The 24381-nt window shown below is 37.4% G+C and overlaps 6 protein-coding genes across 10 annotated transcripts; 2 read left to right on the top strand and 4 right to left on the bottom strand.

Annotated features, from left to right (window-relative positions):
* Window positions 1-176: 176 nt before the first annotated feature.
* Window positions 177-2383, bottom strand: LOC147296423 (uncharacterized). 2 transcript variants are annotated; one of them, XM_086240393.1, is made up of 4 exons: window positions 2257-2383; window positions 1795-2024; window positions 980-1120; window positions 177-509 (listed from the first exon to the last, which is right to left on the bottom strand). In XM_086240393.1, exons 1-4 carry the CDS (start codon window positions 2267-2269, stop codon window positions 366-368), a joined length of 528 nt encoding a protein of 175 aa, XP_086096519.1. In that variant the 5' UTR covers window positions 2270-2383; the 3' UTR covers window positions 177-365. The 2 variants fall into 2 exon arrangements, with proteins under 2 accessions (XP_086096519.1, XP_086096527.1); XM_086240401.1 differs by lacking the exon at window positions 2257-2383 and having other exon boundaries at window positions 1795-2022.
* LOC147296422 (Thioesterase superfamily protein) lies at window positions 1900-4815 on the bottom strand. Of its 3 annotated transcripts, none has more exons than XM_086240373.1 (4): window positions 4591-4815; window positions 4264-4404; window positions 3644-3783; window positions 1900-2024 (listed from the first exon to the last, which is right to left on the bottom strand). In XM_086240373.1, exons 1-4 carry the CDS (start codon window positions 4810-4812, stop codon window positions 2009-2011), a joined length of 519 nt encoding a protein of 172 aa, XP_086096499.1. In that variant the 5' UTR covers window positions 4813-4815; the 3' UTR covers window positions 1900-2008. The 3 variants fall into 3 exon arrangements, with proteins under 3 accessions (XP_086096499.1, XP_086096492.1, XP_086096507.1); XM_086240366.1 differs by lacking the exon at window positions 1900-2024 and adding an exon at window positions 2261-2397; XM_086240381.1 differs by lacking the exon at window positions 1900-2024 and having other exon boundaries at window positions 3218-3783.
* Window positions 4816-6047: 1232 nt separating this feature from the next.
* On the top strand, window positions 6048-7874 carry LOC147296421 (protein OCTOPUS-like). The gene has a single exon (XM_086229057.1). It carries the CDS (start codon window positions 6147-6149, stop codon window positions 7704-7706), a length of 1560 nt encoding a protein of 519 aa, XP_086085183.1. The 5' UTR covers window positions 6048-6146; the 3' UTR covers window positions 7707-7874.
* A 1717-nt stretch (window positions 7875-9591) lies between these two features.
* On the bottom strand, window positions 9592-10562 carry LOC147296420 (homeobox prospero protein). The gene is made up of 2 exons (XM_086229382.1): window positions 10409-10562; window positions 9592-10261 (listed from the first exon to the last, which is right to left on the bottom strand). The coding sequence occupies exons 1-2, from the start codon at window positions 10440-10442 to the stop codon at window positions 9807-9809; spliced, it is 489 nt and encodes a 162-aa protein (XP_086085508.1). The 5' UTR covers window positions 10443-10562; the 3' UTR covers window positions 9592-9806.
* A 625-nt stretch (window positions 10563-11187) lies between these two features.
* Window positions 11188-14102, bottom strand: LOC147296419 (protein NRT1/ PTR FAMILY 8.2-like). Of its 2 annotated transcripts, XM_086245837.1 has the most exons (5): window positions 13977-14102; window positions 13620-13877; window positions 13287-13504; window positions 12479-13032; window positions 11188-12283 (listed from the first exon to the last, which is right to left on the bottom strand). In XM_086245837.1, exons 2-5 carry the CDS (start codon window positions 13774-13776, stop codon window positions 11449-11451), a joined length of 1764 nt encoding a protein of 587 aa, XP_086101963.1. In that variant the 5' UTR covers window positions 13777-13877; window positions 13977-14102; the 3' UTR covers window positions 11188-11448. The 2 variants fall into 2 exon arrangements, with proteins under 2 accessions (XP_086101963.1, XP_086101972.1); XM_086245846.1 differs by lacking the exon at window positions 13977-14102 and having other exon boundaries at window positions 13620-13970.
* Window positions 14103-18118: 4016 nt separating this feature from the next.
* On the top strand, window positions 18119-22125 carry LOC147296418 (laccase-4-like). Its single transcript, XM_086257322.1, has 6 exons — window positions 18119-18247; window positions 18959-19110; window positions 19500-19744; window positions 19864-19992; window positions 20383-21306; window positions 21593-22125. The coding sequence occupies exons 1-6, from the start codon at window positions 18155-18157 to the stop codon at window positions 21721-21723; spliced, it is 1674 nt and encodes a 557-aa protein (XP_086113448.1). The 5' UTR covers window positions 18119-18154; the 3' UTR covers window positions 21724-22125.
* The last annotated feature ends 2256 nt before the right edge of the window (window positions 22126-24381 follow it).

The raw sequence follows: 24381 nt of genomic DNA, 5'->3' as shown, positions 1-24381 counted from the left end.
TCCACTTCATATCCCCAATTTCTTTTGGGATTCTAAATGAGTAAATGTAACCTCAATTTTTTTCGCTACCCCTCAAATTTTTCCCCTGAATATTCCATTTCTACCCGCGGTTAAAAAAAAAAAACCTATAAATTAAAAATGGGGAAGAATTCAAGAATTTAGAGGAGAAACCGATTTCATTTGGTCTATGTCCTTCCAAGGCCAGCAACTACCATGCATGTTGGTTCATAACATGGCCCAGAATCTGAATCTTTTTTCACTAAAAAAATAATTAATTACAAGAAGAGAGCAACCCTAATGGGATCCAACCTGTGCCCCCAGGGGTTTCCGACCATATATAGTTTAGACTTGTATGTGAAAAAGACTCAGAGCTTGCTAGCATGTGGACGAAACAATGAATGTCGACCTTCAGCAATAATCTCTCCAGTTGCTTTGTTTCTCAAAAGAACTATTGATCCAGAATAACCTCCTTTTTGCCCCAACCTTTTTGAGGTGATCTCTAACTCATCCTGCAATTTGACATCAAAAGATATCAGACGTTATAAGTGGGGACATCGGATAACATTGGATCGATACAGAGATTAGATGTTACAGCCAGAAATATCCAAATGCAAATCACATACCACAAAAACATGACAATTAAGGTAATCACTAGAAACACAAAGTAATAGCCAAATTACAAAACAAATTCTCACATAAAGACAGAACAGATGCTATATGCATGGGAATGATCTGAGACTATCTTATGATAACCAGACCCTGCAAATATAAATACAATGGGAAAAAATTCGAATCCATTGAAAGCAGATTTAAAGTGATTCTTGGGCACATAAGTTCAAACAATGGCAATATTGGTTATATTCAGGAAGGTAGGCTACTGTTAGATTGAACATATACATGTAATGACCAATTCAGAGGCTGCTATGAACCACATAAATGTCAAAGAGAAATGGGAGATTCCAGTGGAAAGCTTGCTTACATGAAGCATAGCGGTTGACATATACGAGATGGACATGTCCACAGAAACATTCATAGGGAGATCCTTAACATAAAGTACGGAAGCACCAACTACATCAACAAGGGTTGCAATTGCACCATTGGCCAGTTTTCCAGCTCTATCCTGCAAACAAAATAAACAAAATTTCAAAGTTGCGCACATTAAATAAATCTTTTCAAAACAAATTTCACCAATACCAATTGTACTCTTAAGTATCCTATGCTCAGTACTCGGTAGAGAGGTCTAGCGGTTAAATATAGTTATACTATGCAAGTGAGTCTAATGACATGCTTAGCATTCTCCCACATGACATATTATCATATTAGAATATCCAATGCAGAGGTTTAAGCATAGCATAATGTCAAAATTTAACACAAAAAAAGTTTTCAACTTTCATGGGAAGAGGCTCAATAATTGAGAGAACGACAATAGGAGGAGTCATTCATCCTTACAAGCTGAGATAATGCTGGAGAGACCAAATACCACATCATGTGTTCAGTCTCAGTTAATATCATCTGAAACGGGTTCTATTTAGCATTTCTTCAAGTATAACTTTACTAGGCACTTCAGTAGAACAAGACTCAACAAGTCTGATAGTGCTGAAAATGTTGATAGAATGGTAAGTTACAACTTACACCCAAAACAATTAAGAAAAAAAAATAATACACTTCACAAATAAAACTAGTTATTTTACAGCTCAATTGATCAAATTACCTACATTTTAAGTTAAAGAACTAATTTTGACTAGTTATCCTATTTCGGATCTGAATTTGAAGAACCAATTTTGATGTTCTTACTGTGAGGCGCGGAGGGACCTTGAAAGTGCAGACGACGCGTCCAGGTTCGACTCGGTCGACTCGCATGCCACTAAGAGCAAAATAATCATAAAAGTTGGTCCGTTCGCCGCCGGGTCGGAATGGTGGAACGACGAGTCGCGATACAGCCTCTGACTCGTCCTCGGTCAGCTCCAGAGACTTCTTCGCCTTCTCCATATTGGCCTTCCCAGGTTCTTCATTCGAATCCATCTCTGAAAGAGGAGAAGTGCGAGACCCTTGAAATGCGCAGACCATTTTTTTTTTTCACAAAACGTAATTTACCAAAAAAATGAAGACTAGGAGAGGACTGTATGCTATGTGCGGACTAAACCCAAAAGGCCCAAAAGTATATTTAAAAATAATAATAATAACAATAACAAAATATTATGTGTACAGTGTACTTTAAAATGGTCACAGATTTTCACACTCATCTTTATACATTACCTCTCTCTCTCATTTTCTATGTTTTCATTATCATTTCATGAATAATGCTGTAAATAAATTAGCACCGATTAGATTCATATATAAATCAACTACATCAACAAGGTTTGCAATTGCACCCTTAGCCAACTTTCCAGCTCTATCCTGCAAACAAAATAAACAAAATTGCGCACATTAAACTAATCTTTTCAACAAATTTCACCAATACCAATTGGCAATTGCACTCTTAATTATCCAACATTAATAACAAAGCTGCTAGGTAGAGAGGTCTAATAGTTAAATATAGTTATAGTAGGCATGTGGGTCTACTGACATGTAAAGCTTTGCATAATGCCAAAATCCAACACAAATTTTTTTTAACTGTTATGGGAAGAGGCTCAATTTTTAAATAAAACTAGTAACATTACAGCTGAAATTCCCTAAATTTCAAGTTAAAGAACCAATTTTGATGTTCTTGCTAATCTAAAATATAAGAAAAAAAAGTCCAAGTTAGAGGGTTTACGATGAGGCGTGGAGGGACTTTGAAAGTGCAGACGACGAGTCCAGGTTCGACTCGGATGCCTGTGAGAGCAAAATGATCGTAAAAGTTGGCCGGTTCGGCGGTGGGTGAGCTATGAAACTATGAAACTAATAACTAATTGATCCCAAGGGATTACCTGAATGGTTAAAAATTTAAAATCATGTAGTTTCTCCAAGGTAGCCTAGGGTCAAATTACCTTGATTATATTGTATTATGTAACTTAGCAACGCAAATAAATACTAACAGTAAAATAAAAAGATTGTAAGAGCATTGCTAAATTATGATCCATAATAAGGATTTGATGAAAAATTTGTATAGTCAGTGACAGACTGCCAGTCTCGGTTTGTGTTCAAGCAAAACACAGAACAAGCAAACATGGGTACGCTCTCAATGAAATGAATGATACACAGCTTTGTACTGTCAATTACATCATCACAATTACATGATTGACTTGGAACGATCCAAGTGATGATTGGTGAAGCCATACTACACTCCCCAAAATTAACAAGAACGCTCTCTCTGAATTCTTTTGTAACATTATATGGGGGGTAATATAACAGGATCAGTGTTACCCTTCTTATTAGGATCCAAGAGAACATTAGATCACATGCTGCACCAATGCACCATGTATGTTGGTCCATAACATTAGGCCTGGCTGGGGTGCATGCAAATTCTAGCCTAATACATAATTGCAGAACATCATTGCGGAAATTCTGAATCTTTTTATTCAATCAAAAATGAAAATTTACAGAAAGAAAGTAACACTACAGTGAAATTCAACCTAAGCCCCCAGAAGTTCCCTCCATATATATATTTACAAAGTAAAGTGAAAGGACTCAGCAGCGTTTTGTAACCAAAAAACGGACTCACAGTTTGCTAGCATGTCTACCAAACAATGAATGTCGACCTTCAGCAATAACCTCCCCAGTTGCTTTGTTTCTCATAAGTACTATTGTTCCAGAATAACCCCCTCTTTGTCCTAACACCCTTGATGTGATCTCCAACTCATCCTGCAATTCGGCATCAAGAGCAATGTTACAGCCAGAACCATCCAAATGCAAATCATATGCCACACACACATGACAAATGAGGAAAATCCCACCACTAGAAACACAAAAATAACAACCAAATTGCAAAAACTAGTCCTACTTCCCATGCTACATTATGCGTGGGAAATAATCCCAAAAAACCTTTGAAAATTGATCATCACTATTATAAGCTATACCAAATTCTGCAGATAAAAGTAGGAAAGCAAATACCTCTAAGAAATTGAAACCAGATTAAAAGTGGCAAAGTTGGTTCTATTTCTATATAAGTTGAGCAAAGATTTTTGGGCACATAAGTTCAAACATTCGCAACAATGGTGATATTCACGAAAGTATGTTAAATTGAACATATACATGTATGAGTGTATGACCAATTCAAAGGCTGCAATGGAGCACATAAATGTGAAAGTGAAATGGGCATATTTGAGTTGAAATATTGCTTACATTAAGCTTCGCAGTCGACATAAGAGAGATGGACATGTCCACTGAAACCTTCAGAGGCAAACCCTCAACATGAACGACTGCACCACCCATTTCATCAACAAGGTTTGCAATTGCACCATTCGCCAACTTTCCACTTCTATCCTGCAAATAAAAGAATAAAAAATTAGTCAAATTATAGCTGAAATTACCTAAATTTCAAGTTAAAAAAATATTTTGATGCTATTAATAATCCAGATATTAAAAAAATACAAAATTCCAAGTTAAATATCGATGAATTTATGGAAATTTAACTTGTAACCAAAAGAGTGAGGGGTTTAGTTCACTCACGGTGAGGCGGGGAGGGACCTTGAAAGTACATACGACGAGTCCGGGTTCGACTCGGTCGACTCGGATGCCTTTAAGAGAGAGATCCTCGTAGAAGCTCCGCCCGGAGCCGACTCGATGAGCTGGAATAGCGAGTCGCGACACTGCCTCTGACTCGTCGTCGGTCAGCTCCAGAAACTTCTTCGTCTTCTCCATATTGGCAGTTGGCTTTCCCACCTTCTTCATTCGGGCAGGGTGTTAAGGAAGTGGCTGACACCATTGAAATGTTAAGAGCGGGCTTGGGCTCGAGAGAGCTGTGCATTGTAGTAGTACTGGGCCTATCGTGGACTTTTATTGTTTGGGCTTCTAAATGCAACCATGCATTTGATGAGTATACCCACAGCACTCAGAAATAAATTCTGAAATTTCCTTAGTTGTACTGATCAAAGAATAAAAATAAATAAATAAATAAAGTAATTATTGTCCAACAGTTTTAATTAGCTCCAAGTAGCTTTTTTGAAAGGTGAACTTTAAAGACAAACAATAGGAAATTATTTCAATATTGAATATATAAATAAATTAAAGATTCTTGGGCTCTAGTTTCCTAGATGGGTTTTGTATTTAAAAGCAAATTGTTGGGAATGCCACATTATTGTGGACTTCTATGCCGATGGAGTTGTCCTTAGTGGAGTTGACCTAAACTTTTGTGGACGTCCACAAGTAGGAGGTTGGATTTTGCTTTTGGTGTCGTTTGGCGTATTTTTTATACACATTTTCCATGGGAACCAAAAGGGAACCAAAATTCAAGAAAGTGTGGACTAATGGGTTGGGCTTATTGTGGGCTAAAAAATTGTTGGGTTTCTTCATCTCCACACTAATCTGGGGTTGCTCTTCTTCAGCTCCAAGCTATACTCATTGAAAAGTTTCATTTAAGATAGCCATGAAGAAGAGCTTAGGTTTAACTTCCTAACAAAATCATTTACAACTGACCAACAAGAAGTTTTTTTTTATTATATATATATATGACTCATTATATCAAATTATATACTCTAAGCTTTAAGCCTCCTCTATTATATCATTATCATTTTGGTACTAAACCAACATTATCAATCTTTAAAAGTGATAATATTGATAATTTTGCAAGAAATACATGCACATATTAAATTGTCAATCTTATGTAAATTATTATCAAGTGAATACATAATTTAGATTAATAATGTGACATATTAAATTGTCAATTGTTAAACAATAAAATATATATTATTTATTATTTCCTAAAATGGCATATTTTTATTTATTTTTTGGGTTGCATAGGATTCTTTTCTTTGGTGAAATAGATCCTCCATCTCCATGTTAATTTATTAACGTCTAGAAAATAGAAACAAAATAAAAACCCAAATTACACGTCATGGATACCATATTAAAATCCCAAAAAGGGGGTTTATCCGGGGTTTCCATTTTCATCAGTTCCCCACTCCTTCACCAGTCACTGACTCACCGCTGCTCTCTCTCTCTCTGACTCCCCACTTCCTTAACATGCACCCACTGACCACCACCACCGCAAACCTCCAACCGTAGCCATGACCCGACAAGCCCAAGCCCAAGCCCAAACCCACCGCCTCTCTACCTGTCACCGCCACCCTGCCAGCCCCATCACCGGTTTCTGCGCCCCATGCCTCCGCGAACGCCTAGCCGGTCTCGACTCCGCCGCCCACCCCGAAACCCCAACCCGGAACCCACATTCCGGGTCAGAGCTCCGACGCAGCAAATCATGCTCCGGCCCAGGACTAGATTTATCAGCCAACAACCCTCCAGACCCGACTCGGCGCAAGTCCTGCGACGTTAGGGCTCGGAACACTCTCTCGGAGCTCTTCAACATCGACGACGAGCGCAAAGGCCTACCCAGAAAGTTCGAGGTCGAATTGAAGGAAGAGGACGATAATGGAAATGTGCTTAGGGTTTCTGATGCGGAGTTCAAGACGGTGAAGGAGTTGATAGATCTTGAATGGCAGAGAAAGAAGGGTACGGGGAGGGATTTGAAAGAAATCGCAGGGACATTTTGGGAAACGGCGTCTGTTTTGAGCAAGAAAGTGAGGCAATGGCGGAGGAAGCAGAAGAGCAAGAAGGTTGACAGCGAGGGTTTGGGGGTTGAGAAGAGGAGTGCGAGGCAGGGGTTGAGGGAGACCCAGTCGGAGGTTGGAGAGTACGCATTGGGTCGAAGATCCTGCGATACGGATCCGGGTCGGATGTCGTTAGATGAGCCTCGGGCTTCTTGGGACGGGTACTTGAGTTCGAAAGCGTACCCGAGGCTGACCCGGATGGTTTCGGTTGTTGAAGATGCGAAGGTGAATGAGGAAGAGTTCTTAGAGAGGAGCCCCGGAGGCTCAGCTCAGACTAAAGATTACTATTCGCAGCAGCGGCGGCGGCGGAGCTTTGATAGATCGAATCCTTGTTCGCATAGCAAAGTGGTCATGGCGGCGGAGGTTGATGATTTGAAGTTGGTGTCCAATGCCAAAGTGTCCCCTGCCACCACCGAGTTGTTCTACGGGGCCAAGTTGCTGATTTCAGACAAGGAATTGAGGGATTCGGATTCCAAGTTGAAATCAGTCCAAGATGATTGTTCGGAGGTTGGTGGTAGAGTTGAATCTGTTTGCAATGGTGTTGCTAATTCTGTTCCATCAAATGGGGTTGATCCAAAGCCACAAAGATGGCACAAAAGGTGGAATCTTTGGGGCTTGATGCAGAGGCGAAGCGAGCAGCCGAAACATGGTGAGGAAGAAAATGTGGATTCTTGGAAAAAGCTGAGGAGGGTTGCTAATGGAGAAGCCAATAATGGGTCTGTGAGTCAGAAGCTCATTCGCAGCTACAGTGTTAGCTGTAGGAATCCATGCAAAATGGTTGGTTTATTTAGCAATATGAGTGGCGTTGGCGTTGGCGTTGGCGTTGGTGTTGGTGTTGACTCCAAAGGTAATGGCTTGAAGACCCTGCAGAGGAACAGGAGTGCCAGGTACTCACCAAGCAATCTTGATCATGGCTTGTTGAGATTCTACTTGACACCATTAAGGAGCTATAGGAGGAGTGATTCAGGAAAGAGTAGTAGGTCAAACAACTCACAGTCTGTGCCCAAGAATGTCTTGTAAAGGTGCATCACATTCACATGTTCTTCTATGGGATGCCATCATGTCATGTTGTAAAGCCATATATATATATATATATATATGCATTTCTTCTTCTTCTTCTGTATGAGAGCACATCTCTCCCTAACATGTTTTTCCTAACAATGCCAATAATCAGAACTCGCAACTCTTTTCCTATTTGCTGAGGATTTTACATTTGTGACTTGAGAGTTGTTTGTTACCAATTTTACAATGTAACTTATGCATTGTAACCGATGTGATTTTTGGTGCAAACCAAAAAAGATAAGTGGATATACAGAGTGGCTGGTGATGTGGGTGGGTCGAATTCTGGGCATGATGATATTTGGTTCAGTATATTTTTTTTTATTAATACAAGTTTAAAGTTGATTATTTATATTCTGTATTGTTATTATTGTTTCATATATCATGGAAAGTGGAAGGATTGATGGTCCGTGGAGTGTGGAGAGGAATTTATGGATCGATCTATGAAATTATGTGATACATCTTATGAGGTTTCCATGTTATTAACAATATAAAAGCAGATGTGGAAATATTTTGCCCATCAACTATTTCATGTGTCGATATTTTGACTCTTGCAGCAAGACAAGTTGTTGCTCTGGTACTTGACGCATTTCTATATCTTATTGGCAAGTCATCAAAATGATTCTTTCTATTGGTCCTCCATGTGAGAGAAGGGTGTGATCGAGTTGACAGTTCATGATTTTCCATTGAAGAAGAGCGCCTTGAATTGATTGGATTATGCAAAGGCCGGGTGTTGTTCCACTCCCACAGAAGAAAGGTTTTGGAACCTCTCCAACAACAAGCTTGTTGGCAGCATTCAAATACCAGATACATTCAGAGGAGGAGTGTATGGCTTTGGAAGCGTATCTGGTATGGCTCCCACCAGATACACTCCTCACCTTCGTAGCCCTAACCCTTCTTCCATTTCTCGCCCGACCACCCCACCGATCACCGAGTCCTCGTCTTGCTCGACGACCTCGCCATCAAATCCTCGCACTCCCTCTTCTTCAAGTCCCTTCAATCCCGACGCTTCGAGCTCGATTTCAAGCTCGCCGACGATCCCAAGATTGGTGTGCAGCGATACGGCCAGTACTTATACGACGCCTTGGTCCTCTTTGCTCCAACAGTAGATCGCAAGTCTCTCTCTTTATAAATGCTTCGTTGGGTTTTTGATTTTGAGTAAAATGCTTGTTTGGGTGCCGAGAAAATTGTGGAAAAATGATAACTTTGATCAGTAGAAATGCTTAGTTGACTAGGGGTCTAAAATGTTGAGGATTTAATATTTAACTTTTGTTAACATGGAATGCCCAATTGGTAAATACATGAATTTGGGGATTTAGAGAAACTTTGTTTATAATGCTATTTATCATGTAATACAGGTTTGGAGGATCCATTGACCTGGCCGCTATAACTTAAAGCATAGTCTTAGAAGGATGTCATCCAAAGTACCTGCTTGGATACCAATACCATGTAGTGTTCCCTTTGACAATCTGTTTTATGTAGCTGCATATGATATTGGAGGAGTTTGTAATAATGCAATTCAGAGGCTGTATCTTTGGAATCAGTGGTTGGCCAATTTAATTCTGTAATGATAGAGTTTAGAGTTCGTGTAGAATGTTTATTATCAAAGTATGCATTTATTGTATTCTCCAATCCAATAATGTTTCAATAGTGCGATTAAAGGCTTGTTTGGTAGTCCTACTTTGCAACCCAAGTGGTGCACCGGTCCTTGCATGTTTATCTGATAGTTTTTCCTGAGGAAGCACTAAAGTCCTACTTTTAACGAAAAAAAGAAAACATTTTTATTTGCCTAAATTAAACGCTATAGAAGAACATGTTGGTTATCTAGGAACACATCGCAGGTGAGTGGTAGGCAATGAAAAAGATAATAATATATGAAACTGATAATCGTCAACAAGTTCGATAATTGTATTCTTCAATGTAAAAATATGAAACCAAAGGAACATCACAGCGTAATGCAAAGCAGCCACAGCTTTACATAAAACGCATACACTTTCTTATACATTACCATTTACCATACAACTTGAATTTGCACTCGGCGCTTCAATTCCTAACTTGCATTCACTCAACGTCGTAGCCCTTCTGATGAAGCTCCGAAATGACCTCGTTCCTCATCCTAAACCACAGCTTCTGAGCTTCCTGCTCGAACTTCTTGTTCTGCAACTCCTTCTGATAATTATATGAATCCTTATCAGTCTCAATGATCCCTTTTGGACCAATAGTGGTGCCGATCATGCCACCCTTGGCAACGAACTCTTCCATTGCTTCTTCGTCGCCAGGGTACGGGAACTCTCTCCGCTCATACAGGTGTGCTAGCTCCTTCTCTTCCTTGGGCCGAGGCTTCAGCGTCCACCAGCCGAGGGGTGATTTCTCGTTGTACAGCCACGCCACGCCGAACAGTGTGTATGTGCATAGTAAAGACTTGCCTATTTGTTTCCAGAAGTAGTAGTCTTCTTTGCCCAATCCTATTTTTTTCAAAACCTTGTGGGCATTCAACGATTTTGCCGTTTGGTAACCTGAAATGTAAATTTATTAGGAGAAGAAATGTCTAAAAGCATTTCTCTCAAACATTTCGTCAAACAGTTGGAGTGAATTCCTACAAGTTGAAAAGCTGCAACAAGAAAGAAAAGCATATACATAAAGATTAAACATGTAGGTATTACCTGTTTTGGCGTCTTGATACCGTTTGCGAATCATTTGCGATCACAGAGTGTGAGGCAAATCTCTCCTTTTTCTAACCTTCGTCTGAATTACAAGTTCAGATCGAACAAATATGTTGGCAGATTCCACGAGCTATAATATACTGGATAAAGGGCTTCAAATGGTTTGTGTGGGCTGCCGTTTGGATGAAAGAGAGACTTGGGCTAGGCCTATCCGTCCTGGGCCCTTGGGTTTGACATAGCCCATTGCACGTGGTGTAGACATGAGAGTTGACTCCAGCTTTTTACACCTCTAGCACATGTCATTTTTTTTCTAATCTGCAATGGCATGATTGGAATACTGCCCTAACTTTGTCCACGTGGCTTAGGGGGAAATTATCCCACTACAATTTAAATCACTTACATAAAGATATTTCAAAGTATTAAGTATTATTTATTAGAATTGATTTATTCCCAAATAAATATTTTGGTATAAATGCTTATAAACTCCAAATACGTGCAATTATGTGTACACTAAAAGTTTAAGTTCTGGGTTATAAATGCTTATCTTATCTTACCATGCTTTTAAGCTGCACAAAACTGATTTTTCTGCTGCTTGTTTGTTTGTTGCAGGGTATTATTCAATTAATTTGTTAAATAGGGAATCATATATTCAGATGAATGTCAGTTGAAGCTTAAATATAGAAAGAACTGAAAGTTGTTGAGGTAGTCTACTCTGAGTTGGCTCCTTCAAAGACTTGGAAAGTGTTCAGCACCAGTAGTGTTGCACAAGGAAATAGATGGAGAGCAAAGACAAAGGTTTAATTTCATTAACTAACTTGTGGCTCACATCTTTTTCAATCATTCTTGCTTAGTTGCTTAATTAACACCACCATGTGAGACTCATTCATGATTGTAGTCTCTTACAGTATTGCATACACAAGTGAGATGCTTCTTAAACAGACTATATCACTATATACAAGTGTTTCAACCACCAAAGTAAAAGTTAAAAGCCTAAAAAGGCAGAAACAACTTCTTATGTGGTGTATCACTTCCTTTATCCATCAACGCAGAGCCGCCACAGTCTTTTTATACGTGTACCACTTGGAAATCAAGAGATAAGCTCCAAGGTTCAGAACACTCAGCACTGCCAGTAACCAGAAGAAGTAATCAAGGTGACCGTAGTTTAAATTGTCCGGTATCCATCCGGGCTTGTTGTCTTTTGTAGTCACATTGGTGACAATGGTCACAAGCAGAGAGTTGAAGTAATTTCCTAATGCAACAGTGGTGAGTGCGAGAGCAGAGCACAGGCTCCTCATGGCATCAGGTGCTTGATCATAGAAAAACTCCAACTGTCCGATAAATATGAAAACTTCTGCACACCCTATGAGGAAATATTGAGGCACTTGCCAAAAAACTGACATGGGCATGTGCTCGACTTCATAATAGTTGTGCTCTCGGACACTTCGGAGTCTGATGAGCTCCAAAACTGCAGCAGATATCATGGAGAATATGGAGATAAAGAGGCCAATGCCCATCCTCTGGAGTGTAGTTATGCCATTCTTGTGACCAGTGAATTTTCTAGCTACTGGGACAATGATTTGATCATAGATTGGGACCCAAACAATGACACTAAGGGTGTCAAAGATGGAAAGGGAAGCTGGTGGGATTTCAAAGCTAGTGGGACCAACATGAATATCCATAAGGGAGCCTTGCAACACAAAAAGGTTGCTCATCTGATTGTAGACTGCAGCAAAGATAATACCAGTGGCCCATATGGGAAGTAGTCGAATGATTGATTTTAGCTCCTCAACTTGAGTAACTGTACTAAGTCTCCATGGGCTTTTCGAGTCCTTTACATGGTCTGTTTGTACCTCCACTGCTGCTTTGTCAAAGAACCTGAACAGTAAAGTATTGGTCACACATCACCAACAACAATGAAGGTTAAAAAAAGGCTTAGTCTTATAGTTTGATTACTCTACTCAACTCAGCCTTAATCTCAATAATTTGGCTACTTGGTACCTGCCACATGAATTTTCTTTTGCCATCCAATCCAGTTATAAATAGTACAAGCTTTTCAGTTTAGAAACTAACCTGAACTCATTTGTGTGATCAAGCTTGCGGCTTCCTTGGATGGCAGACTCTGCATCTGCTGTCTCATACAAAAGGGACTTGTCTTCTGGTACTTTCACCTTGTATTTTCTCAAGGATGCCACCACCACCTGAATTATTCGGGTCAGAGGGCTACCTCCTGGCTTCTGATTCCTATATAACTTAGTACCTGAAAAGAAACTAATCACAGCAAGTGCCATGGTGACTGCTGGAATGCCGAAACCCCATGCCCAGCCAACGTTGTCTTGTATCCACACCAGCACAGAACTAGCAATCAAAGCACCAATATTGATGGAAAAATAGAACCAGTTGAAGAAAGAACCCTTGTGCTTCTTTTCAACCTCATCATTATCATCAAACTGGTCTGCTCCATAGGATGAGACACAAGGCTTAATCCCACCCGTCCCCAATGCTATTAGGTAAAGTGCTAAGAAGACTACTGCAGTCTGTCCTTTATCTGCATGGCAATTATCTTTTTCATAACAGGTTGGCTTCAGGCCCGGGATAGATGCTGACATTGTCAAAAGTGTCATCCCCTATGCAAATTATTACAGAACCAGTAAGTACTTTTGGGGATTGAGGCACTGAATATGGTTGTAAGAGTATTAAGTTATGATTAAGTTAAGGGGCACTTGGGAATCAAAATTGGAATGAGTTAGACAATTACTTGACTCCAAAAACTTTCCAGAGTGAAAAGCCCTTTCATGGGGTGTTCAAGTCAATTGTTTTGCTTCATCAAGTTGAGCTCATGTATATAAACTAGTATTAAGCTAAAGATAAACCAACTTACAATGACATAGATGACTGAAAAAGAGGCAATTGTCTTATATCTTCCCAAATAGGCATCAGCCAAAAATGCTCCAAATAAGGGGGTGAGGTAGCATGTTCCACCCCAATTTGAGTTATTTTTGGTTGCTGTAGCACTGCTTTGGTGTAGTTGATTCTTGAAATACAACACCAGATTGGAGCTCATCCCATAGAATGCCAATCTTTCACAGCATTCATTCCCTATTGACAAATTAAATCAGAAAAAGAAAAAAAAAAAAAAAAGATAAGTATCTCACATCTTATTTCCATAACCAGATTCCATTAGCTGTGCATATTAGAGATCTTCAAACAGTACCTAGAATAAAAGGGCAGGCCTTCCAGGTTCCTGTTACTTTTCTGTTAGCTGGGTTTCCAAGGTAATCCACTGTCCCATCTTTGGTGTACACATCAACATCTTCTGCTTTGGTGGGAACATCATCATCTGCTTTGGTGTGTGCATCATCTACTGCCATGGCTTTGAGGCCGTGTTTTTGCTTGCTTACCCTTTTGGGGGTAACACTCAAAAAGAGAAACTAAAGCAGCAGACTTGAGAGAATGAGCTACAACCCTGCAACTGCATTAAATAAAGAGTTCAAAATCTGCATCAAATTTCTTTCACAGTAGAATGCAAATCCAAATACACATGCAGGAAATCATAGAGATCCAGCCTGACCCTTTTGGGTGGAGCTTTTGACTGTTAATACTCAGAGTCTGAAAATGGTGAGGGAGAGATGGATAGGAAAAAGTTAAAATTAGCAATGCCAGTGTAGTACATTGACTTCAAAAATAGTGTCTGACAGGCTGAGTAAAGCCTTTTCTGCGTGGGTCCTTTAGCCCTTATAATGTCTGTATGTGGCTGAGAAAATGTTAAATATTAGATATAAAATTTAGCTTAAAGTCTTTACGGACAGATTCCCTAAAGATGTGTTGTCAACTTGTCACGCAATGGGGTGGAGATCCCAAGTTTTCGACGACCGTTTGAAATTAATGCAGTAAAAATTGTAATGAGAAACTGAGTTACCAAAAATAAGAACGAGAAATTGAATCCGACACGAATAACTAACCAAATTCATTCCCTAAAGTCTAAGGATGTGGGATTATAGCGATAAAAGGAGAAGACTTTATCACTATATTTGTTATGATAGCAGTGGCAAGTTTACATTGACTTCAAATATAATCTCAATCATATGTTAAGATTATAATTTTAATAACTTTAAGAGAAAGTCTTGAAGACATGTTTTATGAGACATTCTTTTATAATAAAATGAAACTCATAATATTTGAGACTCACCTTATTGTGAGAGATATTCCGTAAAACATGCTCTATTGAAAACTTAAATTTAAATTTTGCAGTGATAAATACTCTAGCTAGGCTGAACTCAAATACGTAAGCTGACATATAATCTTAGATACTCCTGCATCGAATAATATTAGATGAATTATATAATATTACAGTTGATTTGTAAATTAACAATTGATCATAATAATCAATATACTAAATATATATCAATTGTCACATGATAGGTAATGTGATCTCTTCAACAATTTTTTTTCTAAAACACTTAACTCCACCCCAAAAGTTATCATAGCTTTAACATTAGAATGTGAAAGAATAACTTACCAAATGCAAAGTTTGTTCACATAACTACATGGAAAAAACAAGTTTCTGTAATTCCAGGCAGCAATAGTATAAGTGCTTCTTAATTGTACAAATCCTTGGTAGTAAATTAGGCTTTTAAAGGCTGTCTTCGTTGAACTCAATGTGAACCCAATGTGAACCCTTCCTTGGAGAAAATTGGCTTGGTATTCGTTGAACTCAATGTGAACCCTTCCTTCTTGTTCTTCATCTTCTGCTATATATTTAATGGTTGTTGTAGTTCTTAATATTTAATATTCCGTAGGAGCGGATCAAAACTATGCTATCAGCCTGTCGCTCATTATGGTTTGTTCCGTGCCGTTGGGTTCACAAATTTTGGCCAATTGGGAAAGGGACACACAATACCATTCAAATATAAACTATAATTTAAGCTTTCAAGTTGAAAAATATATGGGTTATAATGTTATATAATAGACATAGAACATCCAGTTGCAACGCAAATTAGGAATGTATAGACAAGAATCTACATAATGTAAAAGATCATATAAGCCGTTTGGAAGTATGAAACATGTATAATGTATTATACATAATGTAAGAGAACTGTTAGACTTAAAAAATATAAGCCGTTTGGAAATAAGTTAACATTGTATATTAAGTTGACACGCTTCCTCACTGCACGTGCAGCCCAATCATGCACGTGAAAAGACAGATGGAGCTGCAAGCCTCGTATCAACTAAAGAGTGAGAAAATGTAAATCAAAGGTTTCAAACTTAAAACCTCTTATAGAAAGCTTGTAAACAGGACCTTATTATTATGTTAGTCACCCACTAAATCTCAAATTTTAAGTTGAGAATGAGTGATGTACATTAAACTTATAAGTCAGAACAAAGGAAAGACAATAAACTAGTCTAACAAATATATGTATCATACTTGCAAGAGTGAAGTAGTGAAGTGTGAACAAGAATAGCGAGCTGCTGGTGTACGTTGAAATGTAGTCCAAAATGACAAAAGCCATAGAAAGGTCAAAGGGGTAGCGTTTTCATATGGACAAGACTACAAGAGGTTACGTTGTTGCAATGACTTATCAGCTACAGCAAATTTTGGAAGGACTAGCTTGTCCTACTCTCACCCCGTCTCTCTCAGCACAGCTTGCAAATTCTGAAATTAGGCCTAGTCAGAACCCATTCGTTTAAAGCGGCCAAAATCTGTGGGGCATCTTGGGTGTTACCGTCAATCCCATTCAGTCTATAAAGGCTATAATCCAAGTAAGCCCACTATAATTAAGCTTTACATGTTAGTCTTTGATGCAAAATTAGAATGCAGCAGCTCATGATCCACCTTAAAGCCCATTACCCCTTCCACATGGCCCACTTTAAAGGCCCAAACTCCAATTATGACTTGGTCTTTGTGTTGATTCAATATTCTAGAAATTAGTGGATTTATAAAAAGATTCATGGAGTCATGATTCTTAAGAAGGATCTCTTTGAAATATTTTATTTTGCTCCACTCTTTATTTAAAAAAGTTAAGGATAATAACATAACATGCGTGATGCGTCTCATCATCAATAATTTTGTATCATTTCACTATCGATTTAATGTACATAGCACGTTAGCTGATGTGGTATAACTGTTGTCACTAAAACTTCAATTTTCAACTAAAATAGAAATGGCACACAATTAAGAACAAACTGGGAAATGGCAATTAGATGTAGTTATTGTCCTTTTCCTTGTAATTTTTAGTGTGGAAACGAGATAATTAATTAGGCTCATCATTAATTATGATAAGACGGCCACGAACATATGATTTATTCCATATGGTGTAATTAATTAGCTCATGTATGATTAGATGAGCTGTTACCCACCCCCTCTCAAATCCTTAGCTTTCAGGAAACAGACTTCTCCGATTTGTGGCTATCCATGAAAACTATCGCTCAACTATAAAATTGTTCCGTGGTAACATCCCAATATGTATCTATCGTCTACCCACCACACTCATGACTCACTGTTCAAGGCTTCAAGCTTCACATACACACGTGTTCTTCCCCCCAATATTAATTGGTCGATCAAATTAATGCATGCATGGATGTATAATTATCCATAAGAACCAACTTTAATTAGTTGCTCTCATAATCAAAATTAATTATGATCGACCCTTTTTGTTCAAACAACAAATTAATTAACGTGTTAGTTTTGGGAAGTAATAGCATATCAGGCATTGATACAAATCCTCTTTAATTAATTTTAATTTACTGCATTCATTAAAATGTACAATATTAAAGATGATCTATCTGTACATCTATCTTAATTCGAATATTACCATACAAGATTATATGTTAATTAAACAACTAAATAGGTACCAAATCTCGTTCATAGAATTTGAATTTGATGAAACCTGCTTCGATCTAGTATGACTAGAGACTAATGCCACAGACTATATGGCCGGTCATCGGTTAATAGACAAATTTAATTTAATAAAATGAAATTTCTTCTTGGAGTATAAGTGATATATTTGCTCGATCTATACCACTATTTCTGGTAGCCTTTCTGTTATATTCTGCCACCTACTTAATATATGCAATTGTATATAATATATATCACTATATCGTCAATAACAATATAAGATGGATGAAGCAATGTAAAGATATATGCATTAATAAATCAAGTGGGTAATTCTGTTGAGCTTGTTGGCTGTTGTCTATGTCATCTGCTTGACCTTAATTGTGAGGGGTTGGAAAAGCAATTCCACTTTTTGGTTTGTTAGCTGGGGTTTGGGTGTACTTTACCCAATACGTACGGGTTCACCAAACCAAGGGCTGACCACCAAGCCAGGCGGCCAAATTTTGATATAACATCGATCATATTCTAGAGCTCGATATGTATGTCAAATCAACTAGCTAGCTAGCTTCTATGGCTTCAAAGAAGTGTTTTAGTTGACAGATAACTACGTTGAGTAATACACAAGAAACGCACTAATCACACGAAGTTTCTGGCCCTGCTGCTGTTAATTTTTTATTTATGTATACGTAGAGCTTCAGTCCCAAGTATTGTTTGATATCTATCTACACCTACCAAACTAAGCAAAAACGACTTGGCAGCAGAGTTCATTTCTCTCTTTATATAAGTTTGCTTATTAGCTTGGTCAATATAGCATCTAGTAGTGCACAGAGAATTATGAATTAAAATACTACTCTCGTAGCTGCAGAGCCAGGCCAGAGAAGCTTAGTTAAGAGACAACTAGACAAGAGATCAGAAAAATGGAGATGGTGCCGTTCATTCGGGTCTTGGTTTTGGTGGCTTGTTTGTTTCCAGCATCAGTGGAATGCATGGTTCGACATTACAAGTTTAACGTAAGAACAATTTAATTTCAGTTAACACCTTAGTTTGTTAATTTGTTGCATCTATATATATATGTCAGCCTAGTCGTGTAAGGATAAGTACGTGCATGCTCTGCTACTAGCTGGACGACTCTATAGTTGAGTACGCACAAACCATTCATTCTTTAATTATATGTCCTTTATAACACAATTAATGGATTTCCAGGTAAATTAAGTTTTATAAATGGGAAAATAATTAATTAAGTTACTGGGTATCAGCTGCCAGAAAATATTGAACAACGTTGCCTCTAATTATTTGCAGCACACTGCATATACGGCATGTACTGCTGATCATCTTTAGGTCTACATCCAGTATATATATCCAAATGTACTCGATCTGTGTTTCTTTGGTAGAGATTATAATCTAAGACCCTCGATTATAAACTCTAGCTAATATATTAGGGTATCTGGTGTTTGGTTTTCATAATTTAATTTGTCCTTCAAATTAATCATTCGAGAAAGCTTAATTAACTGGTCTTGCTTGCAATATTATTAATTAATTAAAACTTCATCCAAACAGCAAAATGGGCGGTTTGGTTGAGAAAGCCACCAAACTTGTGTGAGCGTTGGGCAGTAGTACTCCTAGGCTTCCTAGCTATACTACTGTCACTGTGTTAACTTAATTCCAGTTCCATTAACGATCGACTTCTAATATATATATATGAATTGCCTGTGGTTTCGTAGGTGGTGCAAAGGACAACCTCAAGGTTGTGTTCAAGCAAGCCCATTGTCACTGTCAACGGAAGGTACCCTGGTCCCACTATCTATGCTAGGGAAGATGACACTGTGCTCGTCAAGGTGGTCAACCATGTCAAATACAATGTTAGCATCCACTGGTAATGCCTCACATTTCACCCATATACAAATCATCATTAATAATTGATGGCATTAGCTACAGAATAATTTGTGTAGATTTGTTGATGTTACGTAATAATGTTGGGTGACATAATGCTCTAAAATATAGAATTTGTGTAAGAACAAAAGAATTATCATCAAATTTGGACATATGTCATCTTTTAACTAAATTATGTATCATGTCACTCAATACTATCACGTGACAGAAACAACCTCACACAAGTTTTTTCTTCGTTAATTATGACAGTTTTACTTGTTACATTAATTAATTGACCACAAAAATATGATCCTATCAGAATTACTGTTAATAATGTAGTTTTTGCTTTCCTAGCTAAATAATTCCTAATTGTAATGTTACCATGGAAATTAGGCATGGGATCAGACAATTGAGGACTGGTTGGGCTGATGGGCCGGCATACATAACCCAGTGCCCAATTCAACCGGGCCAAAGCTTTGTATACAACTTCACTATCACTGGGCAGAGAGGCACACTTTGGTGGCACGCACACATTCTCTGGCTCAGGGCTACAGTCCACGGTGCCTTGGTCATCTTACCCAAGCGTGGTGTCCCATACCCATTTCCTGCACCCCAAAAAGAAGTGGTTGTTATTTTAGGTGAGCCCAAGACTACCCTTTTAATCCTTAATTCTTCTCATAATCCATTTCCCAATTACAATTAAAGTGGTTTAGTAAGATTGCTTATCATATTAATTAATTATTGTTTAACCTTGCAGGTGAATGGTGGAAATCAGATGTGGAAGCTGTTATTAACGAGGCTTTGAAATCTGGGTTAGCCCCAAATGTCTCTGATGCTCACACAATCAATGGCCACCCAGGGCCTCTCTCAATCTGCCCCTCACAAGGTAAAGATTTAGCTTAACTTCTGCCACGCAGTACATATAAAGGAAGAAAAAGCTAAAATGATTATATTTTTGGGAAAATTTGTGTTACACTCTTCTTATTTGGTGACAATATTGGATAATAGAACAGTTCAGTTAAAAGATGATATGTGTCTAACTAATAAAAATTTATGTAAAATCTGAACACATATCATCTTTTAGATAATTTGTTCTTTAATTCACACAACATGAACAACCTCATACAACATTTTTTTCATATGTACGTTACATCACAACTGTCAAATTTTGATAAAAATTTCTGAGGCAGGCAGGGCATGCATGAGTTTAACTCCATCTACGAGGTTGATCAACATGCATTTGAGTTTGACCAACTATATATATGATCCACTGCAGGAGGGTACAGATTACCAGTAAGACCTGGCAAGACATACATGCTAAGAATCATCAATGCTGCACTTAATGAAGAGCTCTTCTTCAAGATTGCTAACCACAAACTAACTGTGGTTGAAGTTGACGCTGTGTACACAAAACCCTTCAAAACGGACACCATTCTCATAGCCCCTGGTCAGACCACAAACGTCCTCCTCACAACAAACCATGTCACAGGCAAGTACTTGGTTGCAGCCTCCCCTTTCATGGACAATCCGACCATCGTCGTCGACAACAAGACCGCCACCGCCACCGTGCACTACATGGGTACACTCCTAAGCGCCGCCACCACTCTCACAGCCCCACCACCCCAAAACGCCACATTCTTAGCCACAAACTTTACAAATTCCCTCAGAAGCCTAAACTCAAACACATACCCTGCAAGGGTCCCATTGAAAATTGACCACTCCCTGCTGTTCACAGTTAGCCTTGGCCTGCACACTTGTGCTTCTTGTGCCAATGGTAATAGAGTGGTGGCAGATATCAACAATGTCACATTTGTGATGCCAAAGATTTCACTCCTTCAAGCACATTTCTTCAATATAAGTGGGGTTTTCACTGATGATTTTCCCGGAAACCCTCCCATTCCTTATAATTACACTGGGACACAGCCAACAAACATGCAGACCTCGAAGGGCACTAGGCTCTATAGGCTTGCTTACAACTCTACAGTGCAATTGGTGTTACAGGACACTGGGATGATAGCCCCGGAAAACCATCCTGTGCATTTGCATGGGTTTAACTTCTTCGAAGTTGGGAGGGGTTTAGGAAATTTCAACCCAAAAAAGAACCCAAAAAGATTCAACCTTGTTGACCCTGTTGAGAGGAACACAGTTGGAGTGCCATCTGGTGGATGGACTGCTATCAGATTCAGGGCTGATAATCCAGGTAAACCCATCATCCTAATGTTTGCTTACCATATCTCTATATTATATTATCAGACTTTTAATTTGAATAAAATATCTAAACAAAATTTCATATAATTGATAATTTAGATTAACTGTTTAACAATATAAGATGTGATACTGTATGTATGAATTTATCAAACTATAAATCTAAACAATATATATAAACAAAATTTTATCTTAGTTCAGATTGACAGTTTGACAATATAATATGTAAAATTGTACATTTACGCAAATGATAAAATCATATTCTTTTGTTTATATGTCAGGGGTTTGGTTTATGCATTGTCATCTTGAACTGCACACAACATGGGGGCTTAAGATGGCATTTGTGGTGGACAATGGCAAAGGCCCCAATGAATCTGTTCTACCACCTCCAAAAGACCTTCCCAAGTGTTAGCAACATTTGAAGAATTCTACCACAAATTAATGCCAACCCAATTCTCAACTCATAAGCATGAAAAACGAGCAGAGAGGGGTCCGTTCATAGCAATTAGTTGGAAGAATCTTTGGAGCAAGCTAAAGGAAGCTGCTGCTGGCTACTTTTGAATAAATCAGATTGATTGGAATTGAAGAAATAGCTACCTCATTTTGTTTTCTGCAGGGCTATATATTATATGTTTAAGTGTTTATGTAAATTTGCATAAATTGCTGAAGGAAGCAACAAAATGATTTTTGTTTTGAAAATTGAATCATGTTTTATGAATGAAGTCAAGTTTTTACACAAGATAATATGTTTAAGTTCAATCGAATAATATTTAGTAGTCACTTTAAAAATTAGATGAGGTTTAAACTCAATAATTTATAGATGATACTTACACAAAAAGAATTGAAATTTATTGTTATATGTCTGATTTTATATAATTGTTATTAGAGTTTGAAGTACGAGTAATTATTAAAATTTTATATGATACCAATTATTGAGAACAAAAAGTTCGGGTGACTCCGCCATTGGTGTTACTCACCACCATTTCTCAAACACCTCTATTCTTAGCCCAATCTTTATAATTCATAAAGTAGCCCAACAGGCAATAGCATCATCTTATTTTTGTGTATGGGCTTTGTAAATCGTCCGTGCTATGTACTCCAAATTTTTGTTTTTTTCTTCTGTCCTTTTCTTCTTGGGTACAAGTGTACAACCGTACAATTACTACAATATTTCCTGTTTGATTGTTGAAAAGTTTATAAAACCATCTTTAAAAATTGGGTTTTAAACGTATACTAGTTTTTGATAAAAGCTCTGCAATTAATGCCTAAAATAAAATTGTATACGATAAAGCCAATTTCATAAATAAAACAGAGTTGAGAAGTATTATTGCTATTATTCTTTAGGGTTTTTTTAACAAGATATTCACTTAAATTTTGACTTGATTTGTATATTACCACTTAAATTAAAAATTAAAACAAATTACCTCATGAATTAAATTTTGTTTGCTAGTTATCACTTCCATCCAAATCTTCATGAGTTTTTTAGTCTTTGAATTTGGGTGGGGAAGGTTTTGCCACCTCAGCATGCTTAGTGGCAAGGCTCAACTAATTACAAGTGGCTATATGTAGAATTATTTTTCTATTTCTATTTTCTTATTTTTTACAAATTTTAAAAATTAATTAAAAATAGCTTCGGATTCATAAAAATATACGAAAAATTCTTACGGACTCATCTTGACTAATACTAATTTACTATGGAGTCAAATTATCAATTTGCCCTCCAAGAATTTCTAGAAAATTTGGAAAGTCTAAATTTATTTCTAAAAAATTAAAATACTCTAGACTCTTTAAAAATTCATAAGATAATTTTCGAAACTCCAAAAAATACAAGGTCTGCACCATTAGTCTTCTAAAAACTAACACTACATTTCTCGTGAACACTTACTACCCAAAAGACCTCTCGGTATTAGAGAAAAATAAATTCTAGAAAAATTCTAGAATTTTCATAAAATTTTGAAAGAATTCTCTAAAACAGGTTTTTGGTAATTTTCAAAATATTTTTTAGAATTCTTCTGGGACTTTACAAAAATTTTATAATTTTTATAGAATTTATTTTATGTCAAGAAATTTATTTTAATTTTTTAAAAAATTAGTAATTTGACTCTATAGTAAATTAGTATTAGTCAAGACGAGTCTGTAAAAATTGTCTGTGTATTTTTCTGAGTCCGAAGTTATTTTTAATTAATTTTTAAAGTTTATAAAAATAGAAAAATAGAAATATAAAAATGGTTGTACATGTGGCCACTTGTAACTGGTTGGGCCTTGCCACTCAACATACTGAGGTGGCAAAAGCTTCCCCACCCAATTTCAAAGACCAAAAAACCCCTGAAAATTTTGGATGTAGGTGGTAATTTGCAAACAAAATTTAATTTATGAGGCAACTTGCTTCAATTTTTAATTTAAGTGGTAACATGCAAATTGAGTTAAAGTTAAGACGGGCATCTTATTAAAAATATTTATTTTTTATTATATTTTAAGAAGGGGAGTGTATTTAAATGTGCACAGGGTGATGTGATGCACACGCTTACCGGAGCTGCCTTAAGTGGTCTGACCTTTTGACTTTTAGGGAAAGGACGGAACATTTGAAGGGAATCTTTCCTTTAATGGCAACAAATTGGTGATGGCCAACCCCTATAACCTATTCAATTATTGACACCACAAATTTTCTCATGCATATAATGCAAGTCCCCATCATCTCCAACAACACTATTCTATCCCAATTAAAAGGCTTCCAAATACCCGGGTGTTGAATATGATCCAATCTTCATCAGTTTGTAGATTTTTTTGGTATGTTTTAGCAAAATTTCACATAAAAATTTGTTAGTTCATCTAATGGTATAAGTTATTTTTTGGTGTTTTTCTTATTTGTCAAAAATGACTATTTAATTTAATAGATGACACCATCAAATTATATTAAGTTATTTTTTTGTGCTTTCATTACCACCCAAAAATGCATATCCCACTGGTGGTCTACTATAAGTCTATAACTGCTAGGGGTGTGTTTCGGCCGGATCGGATCGGAAATAGGGTGTTCCAATTCCAATCCAAAAAATTTTGGAATGAAATTTAT

Source organism: Dryas octopetala, chromosome 1, assembly GCF_963921425.1.
Source record: "Dryas octopetala chromosome 1, drDryOcto1.1, whole genome shotgun sequence".
NCBI lineage: Eukaryota > Viridiplantae > Streptophyta > Magnoliopsida > Rosales > Rosaceae > Dryas > Dryas octopetala.
Note: the sequence above shows the minus strand (reverse complement) of the source record. Positions and strands in the feature narration are given on the sequence as shown.

Coding starts and splice junctions, on each gene's coding strand:
- LOC147296422 (XM_086240366.1), bottom strand. CDS start 4,812: ATGAAGAAGGTGGGAAAGCCAACTGCCAATATGGAGAAGACGAAGAAG. Junction 3,784..4,263: donor TGTCGACTGCGAAGCTTAAT/GTAAGCAATATT, acceptor GCCGAATTGCAG/GATGAGTTGGAGATCACATC. Junction 2,398..3,643: donor GGTAGACATGCTAGCAAACT/GTGAGTCCGTTT, acceptor TTTTGTTTGCAG/GATAGAGCTGGAAAGTTGGC.
- LOC147296418 (XM_086257322.1), top strand. CDS start 18,155: ATGGAGATGGTGCCGTTCATTCGGGTCTTGGTTTTGGTGGCTTGTTTG. Junction 18,248..18,958: donor TTCGACATTACAAGTTTAAC/GTAAGAACAATT, acceptor GTGGTTTCGTAG/GTGGTGCAAAGGACAACCTC. Junction 19,745..19,863: donor AGAAGTGGTTGTTATTTTAG/GTGAGCCCAAGA, acceptor TTAACCTTGCAG/GTGAATGGTGGAAATCAGAT.
- LOC147296423 (XM_086240393.1), bottom strand. Junction 1,121..1,794: donor AGGTCCCTCCGCGCCTCACA/GTAAGAACATCA, acceptor TTTTGTTTGCAG/GATAGAGCTGGAAAACTGGC. Junction 510..979: donor TGTCAACCGCTATGCTTCAT/GTAAGCAAGCTT, acceptor GTCAAATTGCAG/GATGAGTTAGAGATCACCTC.
- LOC147296420 (XM_086229382.1), bottom strand. CDS start 10,442: ATGATTCGCAAACGGTATCAAGACGCCAAAACAG. Junction 10,262..10,408: donor GTATCAAGACGCCAAAACAG/GTAATACCTACA, acceptor TTTACATTTCAG/GTTACCAAACGGCAAAATCG.
- LOC147296419 (XM_086245837.1), bottom strand. CDS start 13,776: ATGGCAGTAGATGATGCACACACCAAAGCAGATGATGATGTTCCCACC. Junction 13,033..13,286: donor TTTCAGTCATCTATGTCATT/GTAAGTTGGTTT, acceptor TAATTTGCATAG/GGGATGACACTTTTGACAAT. Junction 12,284..12,478: donor GATCACACAAATGAGTTCAG/GTTAGTTTCTAA, acceptor TTTACTGTTCAG/GTTCTTTGACAAAGCAGCAG.
- LOC147296421 (XM_086229057.1), top strand. CDS start 6,147: ATGACCCGACAAGCCCAAGCCCAAGCCCAAACCCACCGCCTCTCTACC.